At 60.9% G+C, this 27531-nt stretch overlaps 4 protein-coding genes across 5 annotated transcripts; 3 read left to right on the plus strand and 1 right to left on the minus strand.

Moving 5' to 3' along the window:
- Positions 1–3805: 3805 nt before the first annotated feature.
- TOMT (transmembrane O-methyltransferase) lies at positions 3806–5134 on the plus strand. The gene is made up of 3 exons (XM_036391173.1): positions 3806–4051; positions 4400–4612; positions 4814–5134. Exons 1-3 carry the CDS (start codon positions 3806–3808, stop codon positions 5132–5134), a joined length of 780 nt encoding a protein of 259 aa, XP_036247066.1.
- Positions 5135–5400: 266 nt separating this feature from the next.
- ANAPC15 (anaphase promoting complex subunit 15) lies at positions 5401–7256 on the minus strand. Its single transcript, XM_036392505.2, has 4 exons — positions 7064–7256; positions 6021–6080; positions 5803–5940; positions 5401–5661 (listed from the first exon to the last, which is right to left on the minus strand). Exons 1-4 carry the CDS (start codon positions 7181–7183, stop codon positions 5614–5616), a joined length of 366 nt encoding a protein of 121 aa, XP_036248398.1. The 5' UTR covers positions 7184–7256; the 3' UTR covers positions 5401–5613.
- An 81-nt stretch (positions 7257–7337) lies between these two features.
- Positions 7338–10063, plus strand: LOC118692577 (folate receptor gamma-like). The gene is made up of 6 exons (XM_036392496.2): positions 7338–7514; positions 8265–8384; positions 8546–8693; positions 8903–9091; positions 9166–9301; positions 9652–10063. The coding sequence occupies exons 2-6, from the start codon at positions 8338–8340 to the stop codon at positions 9924–9926; spliced, it is 795 nt and encodes a 264-aa protein (XP_036248389.1). The 5' UTR covers positions 7338–7514; positions 8265–8337; the 3' UTR covers positions 9927–10063.
- A 1105-nt stretch (positions 10064–11168) lies between these two features.
- INPPL1 (inositol polyphosphate phosphatase like 1) lies at positions 11169–26088 on the plus strand. 2 transcript variants are annotated; one of them, XM_036385833.2, is made up of 28 exons: positions 11169–11365; positions 15457–15520; positions 16252–16402; positions 16488–16608; positions 16696–16833; positions 16916–17006; positions 17197–17286; positions 17617–17715; positions 17901–18051; positions 18259–18365; positions 18638–18740; positions 18820–19016; positions 19390–19507; positions 20030–20126; positions 20205–20343; positions 20434–20533; positions 20616–20704; positions 20784–20865; positions 20951–21040; positions 21152–21265; positions 21378–21466; positions 21564–21651; positions 21734–21889; positions 21960–22044; positions 22438–22587; positions 22658–23381; positions 23472–23590; positions 24073–26088. In XM_036385833.2, the coding sequence occupies exons 1-28, from the start codon at positions 11184–11186 to the stop codon at positions 24161–24163; spliced, it is 3825 nt and encodes a 1274-aa protein (XP_036241726.1). In that variant the 5' UTR covers positions 11169–11183; the 3' UTR covers positions 24164–26088. The 2 variants fall into 2 exon arrangements, with proteins under 2 accessions (XP_036241726.1, XP_036241719.1); XM_036385826.2 differs by having other exon boundaries at positions 22658–23590.
- The last annotated feature ends 1443 nt before the right edge of the window (positions 26089–27531 follow it).

Genomic DNA, 27531 nt, shown 5'->3' on the forward strand with positions numbered 1-27531 from the left:
GGTGCCCCCGGGTTCCCAGGTGTTCCAGCGCTCAGAATATACAGTGGGGCAACAATGAGGGAGAGGGGGATGCCTGGAGTGATGGTGTGTGTTGTCCCAAATAACTGTAACGTGTGATGGGGCCCTGCTCTCCTGGAGTAGCTGAACACCTGCTTGCCCATGCGAAGGGGTGATGTGAAAAATGCATGTATTTTATGATTGGCTTTTCGCAAATATTAAAATGAATATTATATGTGTTGTGTTAGAAAGTAATGCTGTATTAATTCTCTTAAGTAGTGTGTTAAACATAGTTTTAGGTTGTAAGAAATGTTAAAATAGAAACTATGCTATGTAGGATACTTTTTTTTGAAAAGAAAGGACTCGCACTGAGATAGCAGCCACAGGACACCTAAATCTTTCAGAGAAAAAGAATTTATTGCCCCATTATCAGAAGAAACAAACTTCTTCCAGCCTCAAAGCTGCTGTTAGGATTCAGAGGAAGAAGTTGATGATGACCAGACAGAATCCTGTGTTTGAATGGAATTTATGCATCATGTATGAGGTGTATGAATATGCAACAGGCTATTGCTTTTAAGGGTTAATCCTTTGTTAACAGGGGTCCCTTTTCAGGCTCGTGCTGCCCAGAAAAAGGTACACGGACGTCCATCACACTTTGTCTTTATTGTCTCATATTGTCCTCATTCAATTTGTCAAATTATTATTACTCTAATTGTATTACTATTTTTATAACCATTTTATTACTATTAAACTTTAAAAATTTTAAAAACAAGTGATTGGCATTTTTCATAGGTGACTTAATTTCTTGTTTTGCTTTGTTTGTGTGTGCGGTCTTTGCTTTCCTGATTAATCTGTATTAACCTCAACCCACGAGATTTCCAATTTTTACCATTCCAATTCTCTCCCTGATCTTTCTGATGGGGGAGTGGGCAAGTGGATGGGTTGGGTTTGGTTGCTGGCTGGACACTACTGTCCTTGTTTGTCACCCAGCACAGGGCACTAAGGGTTGAGGTAACAACAGAGTAGGTTGGAAACAAATTTGATCTCAGCATTTGCTGTATTAGGTCCAGGGTCACTGGTCACAGTGGTGCTTGGTCTGTTCATGTGGGTATGGTACCTGACCCTGGCTCTGTTTCTGTATGTGCTCCTCGGGGACCTTTTACAGAGCAGGGACAGGGATCAGCATTTCTTTGTTGCTGTACTGTGGGAGGTGAGTTTATACACGATAACACCAAGGGCAATGAGGGTACTCTGGGATGTGTATTCAGTGCTGCTCTCCTGCCCTTTGAAGTCCATTAATAACCATACCTCGTCTGGGGGGGGAACAGGGGAAGGATGATTTTCTCCATTTTCCCCCCCTTTTCCTCCTTCAAGGCCCGTTACAACAGCTTTTGAGCATTTTTAATTCCCTTTGGATAGTAAGAAATCCTGTTCCTGTTGGTCTTAGTGCAGTCCTCACTGTGTTCAGAGTCACCTTTGGATGCAGAACAGAGATTTCCAAGAAGGCCATTCAGGGACCTGTCCTGAGGGGGAATAGTCATGAGTGGCATGGAACGTGCGAGAAAATTGGCCAATTGTTTGAGACATTCTCTGCTCTGGTGGTTTGGGAGTTCACCCCTGAACAGCTACAGGACTCTGCTAAAGTGCCAGAATATTTGCAAGGAGATGCTGCATCAGCTGCAGAGATGAGCAGCTTTCTGCAGTGTGCTGGGCCCTGGCTACTCCTTATTGCACACCGGTGGTCAGTGCAGAGCACCCTCAGGGGAGGAGGAGGAGGAAACAGCAACAGCACCACGGCCACGGCAACTGCAGCTGAGCCAGGGAACAGCCCGTGCTGGGAGCAGCCACCCCTGCAGGGAACAAGGAATCCAAGACAAAACCAGCTCAGTCAGTGAGGGATGGCAGAGCAGGGCCCTCCGAACAGGGGGAGGAGGCAGGGCCAGAGAAAATCACCTGGCCCATGCCCCCAGGTGAGCTGTAAGATGTGTGAGAAGGTTCCAGCTGCCAGTTAGGTGAGCCCCCGGTGACCTGGCTACTCAGGTGCTGGGATATCTTGGCCCATATGGAAGGGGATGGTAGTGAAGCCAAGCAGCTGGGATCCTTGTCCTGGCATGTGAACATTGACAAGGGCATTGGGAAGAGCACAAAAACTCCCAGGCTCCGCAGGCAACTCCTGCCAAGTGTGAGGGAAAGGCATTGTCCCAAGGATGATCGAGTAGTGCATGGAGGCATGTGGAACCATGGAGCAAGGTACCCAGTATCTTGGAGAGAATTAGGGATGCTGGAGGTTGAGTCTACTACAGGAATTCAAATAACAAAGTCCCCTTTAGGCCCATATGTCTGGTGTACACAGTCCTTGTGGCACAAGTTTGTACAGAGCCATTGTCATATGCCTGCTCACTGTCGAGTAAATTGGCAGAGGGAGCTTCTGGTATTGTCTGTTGGTTGGAAAGGGGTCTTCCATGTGAATCTTTTCTTGTACCCTTTGTCATTAATATTGTTGCTGTTACTGTTCATTTTCTTATAGCCAGTAAATTGTTCTTATCTCAACCTGAGATCTTTACCTTTTGTGCCTCCTCTCCATCCTGCCCCTGTGGGAAGGGGGAAAGGAAAGCAGGGGAGTGAGAGAATGGGCATAGTTTGGAGGGTCACAGTGGGGGCACTGAACACGGGAGTACCATTCCTAAACCACAACAGATCCCAGTGCCCCAACCCTCCAGACTCCCAGTGCTCCCAATGCCCCCATGCTCTCTGTGCCCACAGTGTCCCCAGGGCTCCACTGATTAGGGCTCCCAGGTGCTTCTGGCTCCCCGTGCTCCTGTTGCCCAGTTCTTCCAGTACCCAGTATTCCCAGTGCACGGTGACAGGACTCCAGCTCCAGTATCAGGACCACAGCTCCTAGCACTACACACCAGTATTGGGACCCCAGCCATTATACTGGTACCCCATGCCCCAGTATCAGCACCCCAGCTCCAGTATCATCACCCCAGCCCCCTTGTACAGCCCAGGACCACCTCTCTGCCCCAGCCTGGCCCCGTCTCAGTTGCCAGCCCCACTGAGCTGGTAACCGGAGCTCTGATAGCAGCTGCAGCTGTGGTGACACCATCAATAATTGAGTGGCAGCAGGGCTACACACAGGACTGCCTGCCTCTGCCTGCCTGGAGTGTGGGGACAGGTAGGTGCCACCCCCATTGCCCTACCCTGTCACTGTGGCTGGGCACCCCCAACAGCTCAGGGTGTGGGGAGCAGGGTGTGGGGAGCAGGGTGCGAGGTACAGAATATGGGGGATGGGAGCAGCAAAGCTGGACCAAGGGAGGTGCAAAGGGTTGTGCTGAACAAGGCCCCTCACAGCAGCACAATCCCCTGGGATGCCAGCCCAGCAAACCCCAATATCTGGACCCTGGCAGGTGGGTCCCCAGCACCCCTCAGCCCTGGCACAGGGATCTCCACAGCATCCTGGGATGCCCCAGCCCTACAGGCCCGGCAGCACTGGAGCCCAGGGAGAGGTACTTCCAGGGGATGCACAGCACAGCACAGCCAACTCCTGGCATGAGTGGGAGCTGTGAGGCTCCCTGGGAGGACACCCTATCACAGCATCCCGTGACAGGATAGATTTGCCTTGTTGTGGCTTAAGGGCTCACAATGCTTCAATGATCTCTGCACAGGGGAGATTTTCAAAGCCTGGGCCCAAGGTTATGCTACTGATAGTGGACACAAAGGGTGCAAAACTTCCCATTTGGCAGAATTCCCAAGATAAGTACGAAACTAACAAAGTCAACTAACAAAAAGCACAGCCTGCTTGCTTGTGATGGTGTCTCCAGCGATTGCCCTCGCCTTCCTCCCCTTCATTGTCACCCTGCTGATCCGGTACCGGCACTACCTGGTGCTGCTGTACCGGGCAGTGCTGGTGGCCTGGCTGCGGGACCGGCTCACTGGCACCTCGCGGGAGCAGCGTGCCTTCCAGTACGTGCTGGCCCATGCCATCCCTGGGGACCCCCACCATATCCTCCAGACCTTCGATCAGTGGTGCTACCACTGTGAGCACCTCAGCTGTGTGGGGCCCGACAAAGGTGAGTGCCACCCTTGCTTGTCCACACCACACAGAGCATGGCACTGGGCATGGCCATGGCACCGACATGGCCATGGCACCACTGGCATGGCTGTGATAGTGTTGGTGTGATCACAGCACTATTAGCATGGCAGTGGCATTGTTGATATAGCCATAGTATTGTTGGCATGATTGTGGCACCAGTGAGCCATGGCACTGTTGATATGGCTGTGGCATCATTGACCTGGCTGTGGCATTTTTGGCATGGGTGTCCTCCATCCCTCTGGGCCCTGGGAACTGCTTGGCACTTTTGCCCTGCCCAGGGCTGGGGTGGCACAGACTGGGTGCTGAGAGGCACGTGCCACGGCAGGGCGGATCGTGGAGCGGGTGCTGCTGGAGCGGGCACCGCTGCGGGTGCTGGAGCTGGGCACGTACTGTGGCTATGGCACCGTGCTGCTGGCACAGGGGCTGCCCCCGGGTGCCCGCCTCTACACCATCGAGGGTGACCCCCGACACGCTGCCGTGGCTGAGAAGGTGATCCGCCTGGCTGGCTTCAGCGAGCAGACGGTGAGCACCCGGGCACTGGGATAAAGCCCAGCTCTGCATGGGAAACCAGGGAGGAGATGGGTGGGGGGTCCTTTGCTGCAGGGACTGAGGCACCTGTGGGGTAGTGCATGTGGGAAGAGAAAGATTCTGCTCCATGTGAAGCAGGGGGGTGGGTGGGCACGCTGCCTCCCCGCCCCAGTGACTGAGGGTGATGCAGCACAGGTGGAGCTGATCGTGGGCCCCTCGGAGGAGGTGATACCCCGCCTGCGGGAGAAGCACGGCCTGATGAACGCCAACTTGGTCTTCATGGATCACTGGAAACGCAGCTACCTGCGGGATCTACAGCTGCTGGAGAGCCACCAGCTGCTGGCTGAGGGGGCCACCATCCTGGCTGATAACGTCCTCTTCCCTGGGGCACCCCACTTCCTGCAGTACGCCAAGACCTGCGGCAAATACCACTGCAAGGTGCACCGCGCCAGCCTGGAGTACTTCCGCACCATTCCCGACGGAATCGCTGAGCTCCGCTACACTGGCACCCACTGAGCAGGCACCTCCTGCCCCGTGGTGGCCACAGTCACCGTGGCAGGGCCAGGTCCCCAAACCCTGCCTGGGCTTCAACAAGGGCTCTGCAGGAAACACGCTGGCTGCTGTGGTCTGTGCTGGGTGCGGTGGGTAACGAGGGGCTCATTCCCTATAGAGCTCCTGCCTGCACGGCACGGCACAGGGAGCTGGGCCAGGCACACCAGTGGATGGTGGGGAGCAGCCCTACCCCCTGCCTGCCCTGGTGGCCTCAGACACCAGATTTGGGGTTGTTTTCTTGAAAACTGAGTTTATTAGAAAAGATGTGTCAGTCCCAATATGCCAGGTGGCAGTGTCCCCTCTGGCTCCCCTGGGGGACTTCACTCTGAACCTGCTGCCCCACATGGCACCCATGGCAGGAGGAGCTTCACTGAACTGTCCCCCAGAGCTGTGGGGGGCAAAGGCTCTCCCCCAGCCTCTGGTCCGGTGAGGTTGTGGTAGAATCAGATCATCCACTGGTCCTGATCCTGCTCTGTCCCCTCCATGTCCACCTGGGAAAAAAAGAGGTTTGAGATCTCCCCCAGAGCAAGAACTTAATAAGAGGGTGTGAAGGAGAGAAGACAGCCCCCGGAGCTCATGCTCAGGGTCCCACATACTTCACATCCCCTGCTTTGGGGTCTCACACTATTTACCTCATTGATCTCCCCATCATCAGGAGACTCATTATAATCATTCATCTCATCCATATCCTGCATGTCCTCATCATCTTCTGAGTCCTCTTCGCTGTCTTCATCATCTTCATCATCCTCCTCCTCCTCCTCATCATAGTGCTGTGGACACAACAGCTTCAGCAACCCCGTCTGCCCCTCAAGCCCTGTGGCACACCCCCCTTCCCTGTGCACACACCCACCTCGGATGCTGGCTTTCCTATGGGCACCAAGTTGTTGTCCTTCTCAGCAATGCTCTGGAGCTGGGGAAGGGAGAGAGGGGGGCTGAGCACTCCAACAGCTCCATGACAGCCCAGCAACCAGGCCCTTCTGGCTCAGCTGCTGGCTTGTGTGGCTGACTGACCATGCCTAGAGTCCTGCTGCCTCCCTGGCATCCCCCAGCCAAGCAGGGAAAAGCAGCTTTAACACCCTGCCTGAACACCCTGACACCAAGCAGGGTGATCTCAATGACACTCTGGTGCTGAGAGGGGTCGAGGTGTCCCCATGTGTGGCATCAAAAGCCCGAAAACAAAGTTTATGTATTTCTTTATCAAAAAATAACCAAATCTGGGACATCTGATCAGCCAGACAAACACAACCACAGCAGATAATTAAAGCTCAATTAAAATACGTCAGCATCTCCCACCCAGAGGGACTTGGAACCTCTTCTACGTGCTGGGGTTTTAAATTGATTTAAACTTTATTATTTAATTATAGAAACTTAATTACTGATTTTTTTTCTAAACTTTAATCAAATAGATGTTCTTCCCCCATACTCAGGGGCACTGCAGCACCAAAACACGCTCACAGCACAAACCCTTGTCAGTTACCAGTTTCAGAAATCGCTCCTCGCCTCCCTCGGGAAATTAGTTAATTTATTATTTGGGAGCTAGTGCAGGAGTCTCGGTTCAGCAGCATCTTATTCATTAACCCCCCCACAGTAACCGGGGAGCTCCGGTAACAGCCTACACCGAGCCGGTGTGACACACGGATGACGGACACGAGAGCAGCGGTGCCCGAGCCGGCAGCACAGGCACAGGACACTGAAACATGGGCACAGTCGGTGAACACCCGGGGGGAGCCACGCAGCGGAGCAGCCCCGTGTCCCAGGACACCCGGGCTGCAGCGAGCACCGCGGCCGTGCCCGCTGAAGTAGCAGGGGCCGCTTCCCCGGCCCCGAACCCTTCCCCGGCCTCCTGACACCCGGCCCCGCGGCCTCACGGCTCCCCGCCACGCCGGTGCCCACCCAGGCCTGGTGCTGCTGCTCCTGCTGCTGCAGCTCGGTCTCGTCAACGCACGGCCGGTCGAGGTTGAACCAGAGGGACTCGGTGAGGCGGGGCAGGAGTGAGGGGAACAGAGTGGACATGGCGGGGGCACCGGGAGTAGCGCCAGGCCGGCGCCAGCCGCCCTGCCGGAAACGGAAGCCGACCCGGAACCAGTTACAGGGCACGGAGCATGCGCAGAAGGAGTGCAGGCCCACAAGGGGGAGAACGAGTGAGGCGTGGCCTAGGACGCCGTCTGGGGGCGGGGCGCCGCTTGATTGACAGGTGATGGTCTGGGCCCCCTCCGGTCTGGGGCCGCTGTGAGGGCCCGGGCGTAGGTGAGCAGCGCCGAGTCATCTGTGACCCCCGTCAGGGGGTATTTGTGATCCCCACGGAATATCTGTGCCCCCCGTCAGGGGGTATTTGTGACTAACGGTGGGTATGTGAGCCCCACAGGTACCAGTGACCCCAGTGAGGAGGTATCTGTGATGCTGGTGGGGTATCTGCTCCTGTGGGTGCAACTGTCATCCATGGCTGGGGGTATCTGTCACCTGTGAGGGGGGTATCTGTCATCTCTGACGGGGGGTATCTTCCCCCCTCCTCAGGGCATCTGTGATCCCCGGGGCACGTCTGCCCCCCCCCATCACGTGTGACCTTGGAAGTATCTGTCCCTTGCAGGGTATTTCCCCCCCCTGTGCCCCTCCCCGACGGAGGCATGTCTCACTCTGGAGGGTTCCTGTCCCTCCCAAGCCACAGTGACTGCTGTCCTGTGGAGTATCTGCTCCCCCCTCCATGGGATCTGTGATCCCCTGAGTACCTGGAACTCAATGAGGGGTACTTGCCTCTACCCTGTGGCCATCTGTGACCAAGCCAGGGTACCTGTCCCTGCCAGCAACATCTCTTATCCACTGTGATGTTCCCCCCCAGTCACTCAGAGGGACCCTGTGGTGCTGGGGGGCCAGGTCCTGCCCCTTGTGCTGGTGTCAGGGAGTCAGGCCACCTCCCACAGGAGGGAAGGAAAAACAGCCATAAGTGGATTTTGGCTGGTGCTGGCCCCAGCCCGGCGCCAGGAGAATGAATCCCAGCTGCATGTGGGGCTGATGAGGGGCCAGGATGGGCACGAGTGTCAGTCCAGGACACAGTGGGGAGCCAGGGCGGGGTGCACTGTCTCCTCCGTGCCCTCAGTGCTGCCCAATCCGCTGCATTCCTGCGTCCCGTGATCAGTGGCTACGGGTTGTGCTTCACCACGACCTTTGAGATGAGCTGTGCTCATTCCACGGCACCTGGAGCCCAGCTGCCCCTCAGGTAAGAGCCCTGGCACCCCCAGGTAAGATCCCAGACCCCCCTCTTGGTGGTCATGGGCAGTGACCATGTGCTGCTGTGCTTCCACATGCGCAGCTGGGGACTTTGTCCCTGCTGTGACCGCGTCTCAGTGCTGCTGTCCTGACCTGCTGTCGCCCTGGCAGAGCAATGGCAGCGGTGTTGGCTCTGCTGGTGGCCTGGCCAGCTGCCACCGCAGCAGTGACGGTGACACAGGACTCGCTGCTCAACGTCTGCATGGATGCCAAGCACCACAAAACAGAGCCTGGCCCTGAGGGGCAGCTCTACGGGCAGGTACAGTCCTCATACACTGCACCAGCACCCACTGGTGCTGTGGGGTCACCAGGATGGAGGCTGGGGGGCTCTGTGCCCCAACATGAATTCCATCACCAAGTGCCACCCAGTCACGGGCACTGGTGCTTTTCCTGGACCTGCAGCAGGTCCCAGCTGAGCCCTGGTGGCTCCTGATGGGTCCCAGCTGAGCCCTGGCTGCCCTGGTGCAGTGTGTCCTCTGGAAGGACAATGCCTGCTGCACTGCCAACACCAGTCTGGAAGCTCACCGGGACCAGTCCTACCTGTACAACTTCAACTGGGACCACTGTGGGGCCATGCCAGAGAAGTGCAAGCGCCACTTCATCCAGGACACATGTCTCTATGAGTGTTCCCCTAACCTGGGGCCATGGATCGACCAGGTAGGTGCAGACCCTGCCCTCACCCACCCACCAGGATCCCTGGGGTGAACTGGGGGAAACTGGGGGCCCTGCAGGCAGACACCAGCTGGCGGAAGGAGCGGATCCGGGATGTGCCACTGTGCCAGGAGGACTGTGAACAGTGGTGGGAGGATTGCCAGGATGCTGTCACCTGCAAGGTCAACTGGCACAAGGGCTGGAACTGGACTACAGGTGAGTGGGGGTTGCAGGGCACCCCCCATCATGCCTCGACCCCCCTGTGGGTCTCCTCTCACCCTCCATCTTGATGCAGGGGAGGCTGTGTCCACCCTCCCTGGTGGCTGTGAGTGGGTCCGGGGTTGTGAGGGTCCCCATGGGGTGGGGGTGGCAGTTAGGTGGGAGTCCCCTGTGCATGTGAGCGGGTCAGGGGGTGTGAGGGTCCTCATGGGGTGTGGGGTAATGCGGTGTGAGACCCTGTGGCACCTTGAGGTCAACTCTCTCTTCCCCAGCAATGCCAGTGGGACCCATGTGCACCACCCATTTCCCAGAGCCCTTCACTCACTTCACCCTCTGCCCACCCCCAGGCACCAACCAGTGTCCCAAGGGCGCCATGTGCCAGAAGTTCAAGTTTGTGTTCCCCACGGCGGCTGCGCTCTGCGAGCAGGTCTGGTCTGGCTCCTACCGCTACACATCCCACCACCGTGGCAGCGGCCGCTGCATCCAGATGTGGTTCGACCCCGCGCAGGGGAACCCCAATGTTGCCGTCGCCCAATATTACGCCCATGGCGATGCTCCCCCAAACTCCCCGCACTCTATCCTGCTCTCCCTGCTGCCCCTCCTCCTACTGGCCCTGCTCTGAGCAGGAGGGGCTGCAGGCAGGAGCAGGCAGTAGATGGTCAGGGGGGTCTCCAGGCTGCTTTGTGCCTCTCCATGGGGTGTCCCCAAGCTGTGTCCCCGCCCGAGGCATGTGGCTCATGAATAAATGCTGCTGCCCTGCTTGGTCTTGGGGTGTTGTGTGATGGGTGTGGGGGTCAAAAGGATGGTTGAGGGACCTGGGGGTGTCTGTTTGTCCCATCCTGCTTCTGGTGGGGAGATGAAGCAGACATCACTCCTATTCATTTGTACCGACCAACCTGGCTATCCAGCACTGCTTCCCCCAAACCACTGCACAGGCACAGGGCTGCCTGCCACTGGGGCCCAGGAGGATGGGATCCATGAATGTGTCCTAGCACCTGACACGGCTCCAGGGCCCCAGGTGTCACTGACACCCTGGGGTGCACAGGATGACACTGGGAAAATTGTGGGCAAAAAGGGGAGGATATCCCGGGGACCCTGAGGTTGTCAAGGGAGTTCCGCTGGCCCAGAGCCCACCCCAGTTGTCCCTTTTCCCCCCACATGCTCTGTGTTCCCAGCTGTGGAGTGGCACTTTCCCAATCCCTGGCCCATGGAGAAGTCCCCGGTTTTGGTGGTGAAACCCGGTCGCGCCTCCACTTCTTCAGCTCCCGGCCCCAGCCCTGCCCCACCGCGGCCCCCCTTTCCCCAGTGCCCAGCACCCCGGTACCTTCACACCACCGTGCCCCCACTCTTCCCTTCGGTATGCCCCGGGTGCTCCCCTGGTGCCCCTATCTCTCCAAGTACTTTCCCCCTCCCGGGTGCTCCCCGCCCCGGTGCTCCTCATCCTCCCCGTGCTCCCCAGTGCTGCTGCCCGCTACCCGCTGCTCTCGCCCCTTGGTGCCGCTGCCCCTCGGTCAGACCCCCCGATGCCCCCCTGAACATCCTACTCAGGGCCCCTGATCTGCCCCGGTGCCTCTCGGGTGCGCCCCCAGGACCCCACCAGTGCTCTCCCGGTGCTTCCCCGAGCTCCCCCTGCTGCTCCCCCAGGATCCCCGCGGGTCCCCTCCCGCGATCGCCTTTCACGGTGGCCACCACCGGATCTCTCCCGTGGGCCCCCGGGTACCTCGGTGCCCCCCTGGGGCCCACGGCGCCCCCAGCCCCCGAAGCCCCCGCCTGTCCCCGGGATGTCCCCGTCCCCCACCTTTCCCCGCCCCGCTGCCCGCCCCTCGGCTCCCCCTCCCCCTCAGAGCGCGGCCCCGCGGCGCGGCCCCGGCGGCGGAGCATGGCGGGCGCGGGGGGCGCGGGGGGCGCGGGAGGAGCGGCCCCGGTGCCGGTGCCCCCCTGGTACCACCGGGACCTGAGCCGGGCGGCGGCCGAGGAGCAGCTGGCGCGGGCCGGGCGGGACGGCAGCTTCCTGGTGCGGGACAGCGAAAGCGTGGCGGGGGCCTACGCGCTCTGCCTGCTGTGAGTGGGGTACAGGCGGGGGGGTGCCGGGGGGACACCCCCGCGGTGCCGGCGGGGCATGGGGGGACAGCCGGGAGCGGCCATCGGGGGTGCCTGGAGGGGGTGCAGCGGGAGGGGACCGGCGCGGGGCCGGGGGAGCTGCGGAGGCACGGGCAGGGAGTCGGGGGGAGGACCGGGGGCGACCATGACAGAGCTGCAGGGGGCAGCTTGAGGGGGCACTGGCGAGAGCTTTGGGGGGATCCCGGGAGAAACGGGGCGGGGGTACCGGGGAGAGTGGGGCGTAGGAGTGGAAGTGTTCAGGGCGGCACCAGAGGGGCCTCGGGGATGGTCCGGGGAGAGCAGGGGGTCGGGAGGGCAGCCGGGGGTGGCTCCTGGGCCAGCAGAGGGGAAGATTTGCGGGAGCGCCAGAGAGGTACCGGGGAGAGCACTGAGGCGTCATGGTGGGGTCACTGCAGGGATTCGGGGGAGCACTGTGGTACGCAGGGCGAGTGTCCAAGGAAGCACTGGCACAGCACCGGGAAGAACGGTGGGAGAGGCACCGACGGCGGGAGGGGGGCGCCAAGGAAGCACAGACGGGGGGGAATCGCTGGAAGGGATCCAGGGGAGCACGCAGGGAGCATTGTTGGGGAGGGGGGGGACACCAAGAGGGCAACAGACAGAGAGGGAAAGCCACCTGAGGGACACAGCGAACACGGGGGTCACCAGTACTGTGGGGGTTGCTAGGAATTTGGGCACAGGAAGGCTGAGACAGTTCTGGTCAGTGGGTGCTGGGGGGGCACGGACACGGGGAGACCTGGGGTACAGGTGAGGTACACTGGCACTTCTGGAACATGGCACCAGGGCAGTGGCATCTGCTGTGGCCTGTGTGTCTGAGGAGACCTGACACCAACAGATTCTGGAGGGGCTGGGAATCTCTGGGCTGGCTGCAGGGGGGCTGTGTCTCCAACCCCTGCTACCATGGGGGTCTATGAGATGGGGGTCCTGGCACATGCCACACACTCTTGGGGTCCCTGAGCCTGCCCATGGCACTGGGGGTCTTCAGCTCCTGCCCTCATGTCTGGGGGTCCCCAGCCTGGGAAGGGGGGACAGCTCTGTGCCCTTGAGTTGTGCCATGGAACTCCATGGCTCCCAGCTTGTGCCAGGTCACAGGTGAGGGCTGATAGCCCTGGGGGTCCTGAAGTGCCTTTGCCCAGTGGTGCACCCCAGCACCCCACCATACCTGGGGCCTCTGGCAACTCGATGTTCTGGGATGCTCCTGGGGCATGCTGCTGGCTCTGCTCGAGGCTGGCTACCTGTGCCAGCACCTGGACCTTGATGTGGTTGTGGGGTGGTGGTGAGGGCACTTGAACTCAAAGCTTTTCTGTGCCCTGAGAGCCTGTGGGAGAGTTGGGAGTGCTCTGTGAGCTGGCCTGCCCTGGCCTGGGGTTGCTGTGTGCTGGTGCCACGTGCAGTTGCCAGGCATGCAGTCTCCATGGTGGCGTGGTTGTCCTGCCCCGTGGACAGTGGCAAATGCGGTTTCCCAGCCATGTGGGTAACACAGTGTGGCTCTGGGCACTGGCTCCCCACCACAGAGCTGGGCTTGCAAGTAGCATCGGGCACAGCACTGGGAGAGCATGCAATTCCAGCACCTAATGGTGCCATGTGGCTGGAGGGAGGGCATTGTGGCCCCAGTGTGGGTGACAGGGGGCTGCAGACAGCATTGTGGTATGGGTGCCTGGGTAAGGTGTGTCTGTCATTGGTGTCTCTCACTGCTTGGTGAGGAGGCCATGGGTGCCACGTGGCTGGCCTGTGGCACTGGCACCACGCAGCATGGCAAAGCCCATCATGGGGATGCCAGGTTGGGAGGCTGCACTCCAACAAGGGCTATTGGGAGTCCCTGGTGCTGTGATCTCACCAGGCACCCCCACTGCCTGTGAGTGGGTGGACAGGGCTGTGGAGCCATTGGCCTAAAAATAGCTGCAGAATCAGGAGGAGGAAAGGGAACTGCAGCGGGATCCCGGCAGCATCAGCTTCCTTTAACCCTCCCACTGGTGTGCCATGGACTCACCGGGCTGGATGTGGCACACCAGGACATCTCACTGTGCCCTCACCATGGCACACTGGGGTGTCTCACTGTGGCACACCAGGGTGTCACACTTGTGGCCTCACTGTTGCATATTGGGAAGTGGTAGCATATGGCAGTGGCATCCCAGGGCATGCTGACATCACTGGTTGGTGAGCAGTGCTAGTGAGGACAGTCCTGGTGTGGTGTCCCACGGGAGCGTGGGGGCTTGGACCTTCCATCCTGGCTCACTGCCACTTCATGGGGGACACCAGTGCCAGGGTGGTGCCAGTGGGCCCACGGTATCCCCCTTGCCAGGGTCTCCACATCCTGCTCTTGGTGAAGCAGGGTGGTAGGTGCCCCTGTGTGTGCCACAGAGCAGTGGGGATGTGGGGTGCCCGCTGTGCAGACAGCGTTGTGGCAGGGTGCTGTGCGTCAGAGCGACAGGGGAGTCCCGTAGCTCCCGCATAAAGGCTCTTTGTAGCCAGCCCGGTGCTCTCTGGCCCCCCCTCCCCGTCACTGCTCACCAAAATAGCAGCCGACAGACAGACAGACAGCGGTGCGGGGCTGGGCAGCCAGGGGGCCCTGCAGTCCCTCTCCACAGCACCACCCCCTGTGTCGGGTGTCCCTCCAGCCCCCTCCAGTTATCCACAGAGAACCCTTTGATGTCCCCCACAGCTGAGGTTCCTCCTAAGGGTCCTGCTCCTTGCCCCTCCAATCTGGAGTTCCACATACTGGTGCTGTGCTGGGGTTCCTCTTGCACCCACATCACACCTCCAATGGTGTTCCTGCTGAGGAGACCCCAATTGTGTGTTAGGACTTCCCCCAGAGACCCCTTATGCTACCCTCGTTTGGGGGTGTCTCTTTGTGCCTCTCATCCTACCAGCTGGGATTCTCCCACAGACTCCTTTGAGTCTGGGAACACCTGATCCTTTCACCCATCCTAGCAGGGTTTTCCATACAGCTCCCCCATAGTGGATTCCCACTCAGCCCCTCCTACCACTGAGAGAGTTCTCCATGGTCCCACCCTCACAATGACCCTGACTGGGCATTGGGGCATCTGGCAGGACCCCAACGATGCTGGTGTAGGTTGTACCTCCAGAGGAGGCAGGAGAAATGGGGTACCTGGCACTGCAGGGAGCATGGTGGCACCAGGGCACCCAGTGCTGTGGGGTGGTGGCAGGGTAACCAGAACTGTAGGGTGACACCAGGGGACCTGACAGAGGGGGGGGATAGGACATGGGGACACAGCACCCTGTCCAGGGACACAGCACAGCATGGAGGGATGGATGCTGCCTTGTCCCAGTCCTCCAGCCCTGTGTTGAGCTGCCACTGGGGCAGGGGACACGGCAGCTGAGTGGCCCCGGTGTGGTGACAGCAGCCTCAATGCTCATGGTGACCTCTGTGGCCAGAGGCCAGCCCAGGAGTCCCGGTCCCTGCTGACAGCCCTGGAGTGGGGAGGTCTGGCAGTGCTGAGGTTCCCTGTCTCCCGGAGTCCCTGAAATGGGGAAATGGGGAGGGCTTCCAGTCCTGCTCCTTGCACTCACTGATGTTTTCACCCCATCTCTTAGCGCTGCCCATCACCCCCTGCCCCGGGATCGTGTCCTTGGTTCCTGTCAGCTTCCACAGGAAAATAAATTGTTTCCTGGTGTCCTGGCTGCCAGCTCCTGCCTGCTCCTGCCAGCTCCTGCCTGTGCCGTGAGCTGGGGACAGTGCCTCTGGCACAGACAGGCAGTGCAGCAGGGCAGCAGCACTGCCAAGGACATCGTGCTGTCAATTGTGGGGCCGGAGCACGCAGGGGAGTCACTCTCGGGCTCCCAGCACGCATCCTGCAGGCATTTTCCCGTGGCTTTTCCATGGGTTCCCTGTCAGCTCATTGCATTCCATGGGGAATGGTGATATTGGAGCTCCTCACTGTCAGTGCTGGTGAAGTAGGGGTCTGACTGGATGAGTACTGGGCATCCCTTTGGGGCTGGCAGGGGCCATGCAGGCAGGTGGGGGGGACACCACCCACCCCCCAGCACCCCTGATGCCCTCCCTGCTGCCACAGGTTCCAGAAACACGTCCACACCTACCGCATCCTGCCGGACGAGGAGGATTTCCTGGCCGTGCAGGTGGGCAGCGCGGGCATGGGGCACCTCTGGCTCGTGGGCACTGCGGGTCTCTGGCTCAGCAGTGCTCAGTGTTGGCCTTGTGCTGTGGGATTACCTGTCCCTCTGGCTGTGCTGGGCTCAGCCCTGGCACCGTGCCACGTGCCTGCCCGGCTGTGCCGGATGGCTTGGCTGTGCCTGTCTTGGCCGGCTGTGGCACTGGGTATTTTTAGAGCAACAGAACCCTCTTTGTGCTGGCCAGGCAGGCAGGAAAAGCTGCCCTTGGGAGGGAGGAGGCTGAGGGACGGCTGCTGCCTGCACCCTGTGTGCCCACCTACCAACCCTGCAGGCCTTGTTGCAACGGGCCCTGGGTCCTCACCGTGGGGCTGTGGGGTCAGCCCCCCATCATGCACGGGGGTCCCTGCATGGAGGGGTTCCTGCATGGTGGCATCCCAGCATAGGAGGATCTCTGCATGGGAGTCTCTGCATGAGGGGGTCCCTTCATGGGAGCATCCCTGCATGGGAACATCCCTGCATGGTGACAACTCTGCACAAGGGGATCCTCATGGTGTTATCCCTTCCTGGGGGTCCCTGCATGGCGGTGTCCCTGCCTGGGGAGGTTCCTGTTTGGGGACATCTCTGCATGGTGGCATCCCTGGATGGTGGGTTCCCTGCTTGGTGTTGTCTCCACCTGGGGGGGTGAGGTGATGGTGGCTGCAGGTGCTGATGGTCCCGGTGTCCCGATGTCCCCGCAGACGTCACAGGGCGTGCAGGTGCGGCGCTTCAAGACGCTCAGCGAGCTGATTGCCCTGTACCTGCAGCCCAACCAGGGGCTGGTCTGCACCCTGCTCTTCCCTGTCGAGAGGGAGAAGGAGAAGGAGACCGTGGAGGACAGGGACTACTCAGGTATGGCAGGGTGACATGGGTGGATGAATGGGGTCCTGACACCCCTGGGGTGGTGGTAACTGGCCCCCTCATTGACCCACTGCAGATGGAGAGGATGAGAAGCCGCCATTGCCACCACGCTCCGGCTCCACCAGTTTCTCTGGCACCTCAGCGGGGCTCAGCCCCACTGGCCTGGGACCATCTGTGCCAGAGAGGCCAGTGGAGAGGTGAGGGTCTGTCTGTCTCCTGCTTGTCCCCTGTCTGTCCCCTGCTCCTCCCTGCTGTCTCTCACCCCCTGGGTGCTCTCTCTGTAGCACCAATGGGCTCAGCAGCATCTCTCATGAGTACCTGAAGGGCAGCTACAGCCTGGATCTGGAGGCAGTGAAGGGAGGGGCCAACAGCCTCCCCCACCTCAACAAGACTCTCGTCACCTCCTGCAAACGGCTGCACAGGTGAGTGCCGGACACTGGGACAGACAAACAGACAGAAGGATGTATGTGCCACCCAGTGATCCGGCTCCTCTTGCCTCTCCAGTGAGGTGGACAAGGTGCTGGCAGGGCTGGAGATCCTCTCCAAGGTGTTTGACCAGCAGAGCTCCCCCATGGTCTCCAAAATCCTGCAACAGGTAAAGAGAATATGGGGACACAGCAGTGGCAGCCCCCCACCATGAACTGCACCCAAAACTGTGGAGAAACACCTACCTTCCTACCCCATCCCAGATTGCCAGTGGGCTCTGCCACTTGGGGTGGGGGGAGGCTCTGGGGTGGGTCTGGGGTTCACATCCTAGTGCTGGAGTGTCCTGCTGGGGGTTCCAGACAGCAGGGCAGAGTGGAGAGCAGGAGCTGGAGAACCTGGTGCTGAAACTCTCTGTGCTGAAAGATTTCCTGTCCTCCATCGAGAAGAAGGTAAGGCTGGAGATGCAGGGGTGGATGGCCTGATGGGGGTGTTCTGAGGGGTCTGGGTGAACCAGAGACTGTGGGGCTGAGGGCACTGGTGGGACTGGAGCAGAGATTGCTGGGCTGGTGGGGCTGGGGGACTAGGGATGGGCTTGTGGGATTGAGGCACCAGTGAGACTGGGAGCTGGCACTGGTGGGGCTGAGGGGGCTGGTGGGCCCTTGTGGACTGTGAGGGCTGGTGGGGCTTGAAAGTTTGGTGGGAGTGGGGCAGTGGGGGGCTGGGTTGGTGGAGCTGGGGGACTGGTAGGCTCTCAGCTGATCCTGCTAGGGCTCTGGCAGGCACTGAAGGCCCTGCAGGAGATGAGCTCAGCCACCCCCGCCACCCCTCCTCAACCCCTCTCCCGCAAGGCCAAGAGCATCCCAGTGCAGACCTTCGAGGTGAGCCCTACCCTACCCCCTGCCCTGCCCAGTTTTGGAGTTTTGAGGGGATTTCAGCATCAGTTGAGTACCTCCAGAGTGACACTGAGGGCACAGACCCCTAGGTGTCTCTGGGGGAGGCCCGATGCCAGATGGGGTGCTGGGGTGTCCCCTGTGTCCTCCCTCATCCCAGTGTCCCCTGGCAGGTGAAGCTGGATATCACCCTGGGGGACCTGACCAAGATTGGGAAGTCACAGAAGTACACGCTGAGCGTGGATGTGGAGGGGGGTAAACTAGTGGTGCTGAAGAAGCAGAAGGACTCCCAGGAGGACTGGAACACCTTCACCCATGACAAGAGTGAGTGGGGAGGTGTCTGGGGGGGACCCCAGCACCCTTTGTGCTGGGGAGCATCCCTGTGAGGCTCAGTGGTGAGCTGGAAGCTGGGGGATTTCCTCATGCTGGGGGTGTCCCCATCTTGGGGGGTCCCCCAAAGCATGGTCTGGGGGGGTTCCAGCAGCCAGCTAGCAGCCAGCACTCTCCCAAGCTCTTTCCTTTCCTCCTCAGTTCGGCAGTTGATCAAGTCACAGCGGGTGCAGAACAAGCTGGGCATCGTTTTTGAGAAGGAAAAGGATAAAACGCAACGGAAAGACTTTGTTTTTGTCAGTGCTCGGGTGGGTAATGCTCAGCTGGAGGTGGGCGGGGGACAAGGGGTCCCTTGTAGGGATGGGGTGGGGCAGGATTTAACCCTTGGGCCCTGGTAGGCCTCAGGGACAGGCACTGGGTACCGGTGCCTGATGGCTGGGTGATGTCCCTGGGGCGGTCCCCACACCCAGAAGGTGCCAGCTATGGCTGAGCCAAAGCAGGGAGGCGGGAGAGGGTTGTAGGAAGAGGGAGAGGGTTGTATGGAGCCCCTCTACCCCCCGCTCACTGTCCCCTTCTGCAGAAACGTGAGGCCTTCTGTCAGCTTCTGCAGCTGATGAAGAACAAGCACTCTCACCAGGATGAGCCTGACATGATCTCTGTCTTCATTGGCACCTGGAACATGGGTGAGCAAGGCCAGGGGCAGCCCTCGAAGGGGTGTCAGGGCCCTGGGGTCCCCCCCTAACTGGGCTGTCCCCCCTGCAGGCAGTGTTCCTCCCCCCAAGAACATCACTTCTTGGATCACCTCCAAGGGCTTGGGCAAGACCCTGGACGAGGTGACAATGGCCATACCACACGACATCTACGTCTTTGGCACCCAGGAGAATTCCCTGGGAGACAAGGAGTGGGTGGACTTCCTGCGCTCCGTCCTCAAGGACTTCACCGAGGTTGAGTACCGCCCGGTAAGCACCAGGGGACCCCGGGGGCTCTGGGGTGCGGGCACTGGTGGGTGGTGGAGGTGTGTGATGCTCAGTGTCCCAGGGGTGGCTGCGCTCTGGCTCTGTGACACCGGCTGTTCTGAGGTGCTCTCGTGGTGCTGGGTGGCTGTGGGTGCTCCGGGTCTGCTGACACAAGGTATTTTGGGGTGGTCTCCTGGTGCTGGGTAGCTGTGGATACTGATGGATGGTGGTGGGATTCCATGGGGAACAGCCCTTGTGGGAGAGGCTGGGATGAAGCAGTAATGAGCATTCCCTGTGGACACACCAGAGGGGCCCCCGTGGCCCCAGGGGGCCCCAGCACGTGCTGGCAGGGGGCTGAGGGTGCTGGCACCCACAGGTGGCCATGCAGTCCCTGTGGAACATCAAGGTGGTGGTGCTGGTGAAGCCAGAGCACGAGAACCGCATCAGCCATGTCAGCACCTCCAGCGTCAAGACAGGGATCGCCAACACCCTGGGTAGGGCCACAGCAGGGCACAGAGGGACACGAGCTGTGCACTGCACTGGGGGGACTCCTGGGGTGTCTGCACTGGGGAGGGGTCCTGTTGTTGCATGTGTTGCATGAGGAGGAATCTCAGCATGTGTACCTTGCATGATGGGCAGTCCTGGTGTGTGGGCATTGCATGGGGAGGGGTCCCAGTGTTGCACAAGGAGGGGTCCTGACGTGTGTTGCACATGGAGGGGTTTGTTGGTGCACAGGGAGGGGGCCCAGAGCACAGGTGTTTCATGAGGAGGGCTCTGTGTGCAGTGCATGGGCAAGGTTCTGGAATGTTTGTGTTGCATGTGGAGGCCCTGGATAAGTGTGCTTTGCATGAGGGGGACTCTGGGGGTGTGTTTCATGAGGAGGCCTCTCAGCGTGTGCGTGGCTGGCCAGGTGGGGACTGTGCCCCATCATCGTGACCTGGGGCCGTCTGGCTCTCCATCCCTGAGGTAGAATCAGGGGTTGCCTGATCCCATCCCATGTCCCCAATTCCTCACAGGGAACAAGGGCGCTGTGGGTGTCTCCTTCATGTTTAATGGCACCTCCTTTGGCTTTGTCAACTGCCACCTCACCTCTGGCAATGAGAAGACAGCACGGTGAGCACCCCCACCCTGGGCTGGGACAGGCCCTGTCCTCATGTCTGTGACACTCTGTCCCTGTGTCCCCTGCTTCAGGAGGAACCAGAACTACCTGGACATCCTGCGCCTGCTCTCACTGGGGGATAAGCAGCTGAGCTCCTTTGACATCTCTCTTCGCTTCACTCACCTCTTCTGGTTTGGGGACCTCAATTACCGCCTAGACATGGACATCCAGGTCAGGGGAAGGGGTGGCTGGGGGTGGGAAGGCAGGTGGGAGTGTCAGGGTTCCCCTTGCAGCCCAGTGCCAACACCTTGGTCCCCACAGGAGATCCTGAACTACATCAGCCGCAAGGAGCTGGAGCCGCTGCTGAAGGTGGATCAGCTCAATCTGGAGAAGGAGAAGCACAAGGTGTTCCTGCGCTTCGGTGAGGACTGGGGGGCTCCAGGGCGGTCTGGTGCTGCAGCCCCTGCTGTGGGGACTGTCCTGACCCACTGCTGTCCCTGCAGGCGAGGAGGAGATCACCTTCCCCCCAACCTACCGCTATGAGCGGGGCTCCAGGGACACCTATGTCTGGCACAAGCAGAAGCCCACGGGGGTAGGTGCTGGGGTAGGGGGAGTTGGGGGAGTGGAGGACACCCCAATCTGAACCCCCACCCACTCCCCACTCCTGCCAGGTGCGTACCAACGTGCCGTCCTGGTGTGACCGCATCCTCTGGAAGTCCTACCCCGAGACTCATGTCAACTGCAACGCTTATGGTGAGCACTATAACCACTCCAGCACTCTGTTCTGGGGACAGTCCCCCACTCCACCCTAACTTCTTCCCCATTCCACTGGCTGCAGGGTGCACAGATGACATTGTCACCAGTGACCACTCACCCGTCTTCGGCTCCTTTGAAGTGGGAGTGACATCCCAGTTCGTTTCCAAAAAAGGTGCCTATGCCCTAGGGGATACCTTGCTGTCCCCTGCCCCTCCATGGTCCAGCCTCTCCCTCTAAATGGAGAGGCCCCAGGGGGATTCCAATGCCTTGCCTTTCCATGGAGGGCTCTCCAAGTCCTCAGAGCAGGCATACATCGAGTTTGAGAGCATAGAAGCCATCGTGAAGACTTCCAGTCGCACCAAGTTTTTCATCGAGTTCTATTCTACCTGCCTGGAAGGTGAGGACTGGAATGGCAGTGAGGGGTTCCAGAGGGCTTGAGAGGGGTCCCAGGAAGCTCATGGCATCCTGGAAGGCTAAAGGATTGATGCCATGTCCTGCTACCATCACAGAGTTCAAGAAGAGCTTCGAGAATGACAGCCAGAGCAGTGACAACATCAACTTCCTCAAGGTGCAGTGGTCATCCCGGCAGCTGCCCACGGTGAGGAGGGGCTGGGGGCTGGCAGGGTGGGTGCTGGGGGAAGCTGCAGACAGGGAGACCCCTGCTCAGTGCCAGCACCCCGTTCCCTTGGCCACAGCTGAAGCCCATCCTCTCTGAGATTGAGTACCTGCAGGACCAGCACCTCTTGCTCACCGTCAAATCCCTTGATGGTTACGAGTCTTACGGTGAGTGCCCACTCCATCACCGTGCCAGCACCGGGGGGCCCGTGGGGTGCAGACCCCCAACCTCTCCCACTGTCACCCCCAGGGGAGTGTGTCATTGCCCTGAAGTCCATGATTGGCAGCACAGCTCAGCAGTTCCTCACCTACCTGTCCCACCGTGGTGAGGAGACCGGCAATATCCGTGGCTCCATGAAGGTCTGGGTGCCCACGGAGCGCCTGGGCACCCGTGAGAGGCTCTATGGTGAGCACCCCTCACCCAAGGGGGCACCCTGGGGAGAGGACTCCACCACTGAGCCCCTGTTCCCTGGCAGAGTGGATCAGCATCGATAAGGATGAGACGACAGCCAGCAAAGGGAAGGTGCTGCTAGGTGCCAGGGCCACCCAGGACAGTGCCAAGTATGGGGGACAGGGATTGGCAGGGTGGGGGGCACCGGTTCCTGGGGGTCGGGAGGCCTGAGGGATTTACCTGAGCACAGCTATTGCTTAGAGTATCCCTCTGGGTTGGTGTGTGGGATGTGACTGGGGACAGTCCTGATGCCAGTTTTGTGCCACACAGGGCAGGGATGGGGCTCTGAGCCTCTGAATGTGGCTCTGGCCGTGTTTTGGTGGCTGAACCTCATCCTAGAGGGCAGAGCCCCATCCTGGGGATCTGAGCCCTGATCCGGGCTGCTGAGTCCCATCCCAGGGGGTCTGAGCCCTGTCCTGGGTGATCTGAGCCCTGTCCTGGGGGTATGAACCCCGATGGGGACGTTCAAGCCCCGTGGGCCACCCAACGCCTCCTGTTGCCAGGTCTGTGGGGCGGAAGGCCGCTGGTGCTGAGCCCCCCACCACCATCCTGGCGAAGCTCCCGGAGGAGCCCGAGAAGAGCAGCACCACAGCAGCTCCGCGTCCCCCTGCCCCGCACCGCAGCACCCCCAGGGACGAGGCCACCCCGAGCCGGTGAGGGAGCGCGGGCAGGGCTAGGGAGGGGCTTGCTCTGGGGGTGCCACGCTCAACCCTGTCCCCATAGGTCCAAGGCGGAGGCAGTGCCGGAGCTCTCAGGGGGTCCCCTGAAGAACAGCTTCAACAACCCAGCGTACTACGTGCTGGAGGGGGTCCCCCACCAGCTGCTGGTGCCAGGGGACCCCGGCAAGCCCCCCAAGGCCAAGGTGCAGCTGGCAGTGCCGGAGCGCTGCCAGTGCCCCTCGGCATGCTGCGGTGGCGAGAGCGATGAGGAGGAGGAGCTCGGCACCCTGAACCTGCCCCCGCCGGATTTCCCCCCGCCGCCGCTGCCGCGGGAGCTGGAGCTCCCCCAAAACACCTTCTTGGGCACCCCCAAGGAGCTACTGGCATCCAGCGGGTGTGAGGACCCCAAATCCCACCCTGCAGCCTTCGGAGAGGCTCCCCTGCCCAAGCTGCACCCCCGGCCACCCCCAGGCGCCAGGGCTGGATTTGGGATGGAGGGGGCTGGGGGGATGCCCGTTCCCGGGGGGCTGCCTGCAGCTGGGGCACTGCCTGCTCCTGGGGGCCTGCCGGGAGGGCTGCTGGATGACCGCTCCTGCTCGGTGCTGCAGATGGCCAAGACGCTGAGTGAGGTGGACTATGGGGGTGGGAAGGGGAGGGTGGTCCCCCCACCACCGCTGCTGGCCAAGGGGGCCTTGCCTCCCCGCTGCCTGCACCCTGACTATGGCCGCCCCCTTGCCTTCCCTCCCCACTCCATCCAGGAGAGCATCCAGGAGGACCTGGCTGAGGAGGTGGGTGATGCAGGGTGGGTGGGGGTCCTCAGCACCTCAGCTGGGGCTCCCTTTGGGGTGCCCAATGGTGCTGAGGCTGTTGGGGCGCAGGCGCTGGGCCGTGGCGCGGGCACCGTGCCCGGCGTGGGCGAGTGGCTGCGGGCGCTGGGGCTGGAGCGGTACGAGGAGGGGCTGGTGCGCAATGGCTGGGACGACCTGGAGTTCCTCAGGTGAGCAGCCCCCCCAGAATGGTGGGGAGGGACCCCCACCCACTCCCACCACCAGCCTGGCCAGCCCCAATGAGTCCATGTCTTCCCCAGGGGGTCACAATGATGCCTGGGTTCTGGGGAGGTCTGATGGGGTGCTGCCCTTGATGGTCCCCGCTATCCCTGGGGGTTCCCCACTGCCTACTGCAGGTCTCCACTTCCCCTGGGAGTCCCCACGGCCCCCAGAGGGCCCCATGGCACCCAAAGGTTCTGTGCTGCCCTCAGGGGTCCCTGCTGCCCCAAGGTGTCCCCACTGCTCCCACGTGCCCCTTGCCTCTTGGGATCCCCAGTGCCCCCTGAGGGTCACAAAACCCCACAGCAGGGGCAGGATGGAGCCTGGGTGTGCACCCAGCAGCCTGAGTGGGGGCTCTCGCACCCCCACGTGGGGACCCCATCCAAGTCTGGGGTGCCCCTCAGAGAGCCCCATATTTGTGCTTCATTCCCAGTGACATCACAGAGGAGGACCTGGAGGAGGCTGGAGTGCTGGAGCCCAGCCACAAGCGCGTCCTTCTGGAGAGCCTGCAGCTCCGCAAGTAGCTGCCACCACACATCCAGCATCCCGTGCTTCCCGTGGCCCAGCATCCCAGATCCTGCAGCCCTGCGTCTCAGACCTTGCAGTAGTGTGTCCTGTGGCCCAGCATCCTGCATCCCACAGATGTACATCCTGGATCCCATGGCTGTGCATTCTGTATCCTGCTGCCACGTATCCTGGACCCTGTGGCCCTGCATCCTGCAGCTGAGCATCCCAGATCCTGCGGCCACGCATCCCAGATCCCTCAGATCCTGTGGCCGTGTGTCCGCAGCCCGGCATCCTGTGACCCCATATCCTGGGTCCCATGGATGTGCATCCCAGATCCTGCAGCTGTGCATCCTGCAGCTGAGGATCCTTCATCCCACAGCCCCACGTCCTGCATCCATTCATCCCACCATCACCAGCAGCAAGTGGGAACCCCATGACCTCCACAGCCCACCCCCCACCCTGGGTGCAGGGTAGTGGGGTAGGAAGGGGGAGTGGGGGGTCAGGGGGTGGTGGGTCCTGGTCAGATAATTTCACACGAGGATACCCATGGGGTGTCCTCACATTTAAGTTATTTTTTTATTTATTGGGAGAAGGGATGGGGGAAGAGGTGTTTGGGGGTAACCTGGCTCCCTGGTTGGGACCTGGCTCCCCCCATGACCCCTCACAGCTAGGAGGAGGAGGAGGCTCTGAGCAAAGTCATGTCTTGACCCAAGTGCCTTCATGATGCCTGGGATGGGATGGGATGGGATGGGATGGGATGGGATAGGATAGGATAGCTCAGCCAGCCCCCACATACAACACTAGGCCCAGCTCAGGGTCCCTATCCCCAACTCTAAGGATCCTGTCCCTACCCTGAAGGTCCCCATCCCCACTGTGAGAGTTCCTGTCTCCACCCTGGGCATCCCTGTCCCCACTCCAGTGCACCTGTCCCCCTCAGGGTCCTTGTCCCCAACATGGATGTCCCATTCCCACCCTGGAAGATCCCCATCTTCCCCCCAGGGGGTGCCTCTCACCATCCCTGGGGGCACAGCCCCTTGCTGTAGGTCCCTGTCCCAGCTCCAGAGGATCCTGTCCCCACCCTGGACCTCATATCTGCACACCAGGGGTTCTACCCCCACTCTGATCCCCATCCCTGCTCTGGGTGTGCTGTCCCCACCCCTGGGGGTCCCTGTCCCCATCTCCGAGGGTTCCATCTCCACCCCAGGTGTCCCTGTTACCATTCCTGGGGGTCCCATCCCCGCTATGGTGGTCCCTGTTCCCACCCTGGGGGTGCTGTCCTCATTCCCAGGGGTCCCACCCCACCCAGAGGTTCCATTCCCAGGGGTCCTGTCGTCCCCATTCTGGGGATTCCGTCCCTACCCCTGGAGTCCCTGTCCCCACCATGGGGGTCCCATCCCCACTCTGGGAGTGCCTGTCCCCGTGCTGGGAGTCCATCCCCAGCCTGGGAATCCTGTCAGAGCAGAGCCAGCTCAGTGCCTTCCCCCAGAGCCCAGCCCACACCAGCAGTGCCTCTGGGGCAGATCCCCCTATCCCAGCCAGTTTGCCCATTGGCACTGGCTGGGTCTGTCCCCCACGGGGGTCTGTGTTCCCTTGGGAACAGCGGGGCTGGCAGCCGGGTCTCCTTGTGGGTGCTCAGCCCCCAGCCTTGCCAAGTGTCCTTCCAGGAGGGTCCCCAGGGTGGGAGTCCCCAGGACAGGGCTGCTCCCACTGTGCTTTCCCCACTGGGATGCTCCCTCCAGGCTCTCCCTGTCCTCAGGGGGGGTGGGGGTGATGCTACCCCCAGACCCCCCCACCCCTCACTCCGGCTGAGATGAAGGATGGGCCAGGTGCCCCAGCATACCCCAACCTCCCCCCTCTGTTACTGGGGGGGTGAAGTCCCCCCCCACTAAACCCCAGCTCCTGTGTTTGGAGGTGTTTGGTAAACCTGGAGTGATTTTTATCATGTTCATGCAATGGGTGTGGTGGAGCTCTCGGCGTGGAGAGGGGGGCAAGGTGGGAACACAGAGGGAAGAGCTGGGTCCCGGCATAATCTGTGACCCCTCCAGGCTGGCTGTACTGGTCCCAGCAAGGTGAGGACCAGCTCCCTTGTCCCCTTCTTGGGTACCTCAAACCACTCCCCTAACAGCCTGGCATGCTCCTTGTCACCATCCCAATGCCCCCGAGACCTTCTTCATCATCACCCCCAAAAGGGCCCCCAGAGGCCAGGGGGGCTGTGTGGGGCACCCCTCTCCTCACCCCACTTGAGGGGGCTTCCATGGGGTGCCCCTTCAGCGTCCTACAGCTGCTTGGGGTCTTGGAGTGGGGGCACCCAAAATAATCCCTGAGGTGCTGGGGGTCTCTGGCATCACCTGGGGGTTCTGGGGGGTTTCAGAGAGTGCAGGGTGGGGACTGTGCAGCCCCCCCACCCCTGCAACCCCTGGTGGGGGTGGGGTGCAACAGGGGCTGGGGCCAGCAGCACTGTCAATAAATTAAGTTTAATTTGGATTAGTGGCATTTGCAAACATGGGTAATAAATTACAGAATGGTTAAAAAAAAAAAACCCAAAAAACGAAAGAAAAGTGGGGAACCCACCTCGGGGGAGCTGGGAGGGATACAGGGGGAACAGGGATCCATGGATGGGCTGCCAGCATCCTCACCATGCCACGAAACCCAGCAGCACAGCAGCAGGGTGTAGTGGGTGGCTGGGCACCACCAGCACCACCCCCGCTTGGGGAACCTTTGGGGGTGTGCGGGGGTCCCTCTGCACCCGTGCCAGCTTCAGTGGGAGCACCCGCCCTGCTGCTGGCAAGGGGTCCCGGCTGCTCCGAGCCACCCCACTGGCTGTGCCAGGGCTCCATCCCACGGCCAGGGGTCCATCCCGCAGCCATCCCCCCCTCGAGGGGCCACCTCAGCCCGGCAGTTCTGGCTCCCTGTCCCCAGTGGCAGCGCCTGCAGCGAGCGCTGAGCCTCCCAGCCCCGCATTTACTGCCCACAGCCTTCGGGGCTGGGGGGGTGTCTGCTTCCCTGCTGGGGGTTATCCGTGCCAGCAGGCGGGATCTGGGTGAAATCAGCTCCTCCCCGTACCGAGGACCGTGTCCCTAGCGGAGTGCCCGGCGCTGCGTACCCCGGTGAGCCCAGCGCCCCCCATAAAGTGCTTCCTCGCCCCCAGCCCAGCGGCACAGACCATCGAGGGGGGCTCTCCTGGAGCACCCGCAGCGCTGTGGGGAGCCCCGCATCTGTCCCCACCCTGGAGTGCACCGGAAGCCCCCAGGCCCGAAGGCTCGGCCAGGGCCACGCTGGCTGGGCATGGGCTGGTGTCGCCCGCCTGGCACCCCCGTGGTCCCGCAGCACCCACGGGTGTCGCCGGGAGCTGCCCGCGCTCAGCGCAGGGTCCGGGAGGGGGCAG

The sequence above is a fragment of the Molothrus ater genome, chromosome 2, assembly GCF_012460135.2.
Source record: "Molothrus ater isolate BHLD 08-10-18 breed brown headed cowbird chromosome 2, BPBGC_Mater_1.1, whole genome shotgun sequence".
Lineage (NCBI taxonomy): Eukaryota > Metazoa > Chordata > Aves > Passeriformes > Icteridae > Molothrus > Molothrus ater.

Bases quoted from the DNA above. Each gene is read 5' to 3' on its own strand.
- ANAPC15 (XM_036392505.2), bottom strand. From the start codon at position 7,183: ATGTCCACTCTGTTCCCCTCACTCCTGCCCCGCCTCACCGAGTCCCTC. The intron at 5,941-6,020 runs GTGGGTGTGTGC...TTGTGTCCACAG, and splicing joins TAGGAAAGCCAGCATCCGAG to CACTATGATGAGGAGGAGGA. The intron at 5,662-5,802 runs GTAAATAGTGTG...TTTTTTTCCCAG, and splicing joins ATGATGGGGAGATCAATGAG to GTGGACATGGAGGGGACAGA.
- LOC118692577 (XM_036392496.2), top strand. From the start codon at position 8,338: ATGAGCTGTGCTCATTCCACGGCACCTGGAGCCCAGCTGCCCCTCAG. The intron at 8,694-8,902 runs GTACAGTCCTCA...GCCCTGGTGCAG, and splicing joins AGGGGCAGCTCTACGGGCAG to TGTGTCCTCTGGAAGGACAA. The intron at 9,302-9,651 runs GTGAGTGGGGGT...GCCCACCCCCAG, and splicing joins GGGCTGGAACTGGACTACAG to GCACCAACCAGTGTCCCAAG.
- INPPL1 (XM_036385826.2), top strand. From the start codon at position 11,184: ATGGCGGGCGCGGGGGGCGCGGGGGGCGCGGGAGGAGCGGCCCCGGTG. The intron at 19,508-20,029 runs GTAGGGCCACAG...AATTCCTCACAG, and splicing joins AGGGATCGCCAACACCCTGG to GGAACAAGGGCGCTGTGGGT. The intron at 22,588-22,657 runs GTGAGGGAGCGC...CTGTCCCCATAG, and splicing joins GACGAGGCCACCCCGAGCCG to GTCCAAGGCGGAGGCAGTGC.
- TOMT (XM_036391173.1), top strand. From the start codon at position 3,806: ATGGTGTCTCCAGCGATTGCCCTCGCCTTCCTCCCCTTCATTGTCACC. The intron at 4,052-4,399 runs GTGGGGCCCGAC...GGGTGCTGAGAG, and splicing joins ACTGTGAGCACCTCAGCTGT to GCACGTGCCACGGCAGGGCG. The intron at 4,613-4,813 runs GTGAGCACCCGG...GATGCAGCACAG, and splicing joins CTGGCTTCAGCGAGCAGACG to GTGGAGCTGATCGTGGGCCC.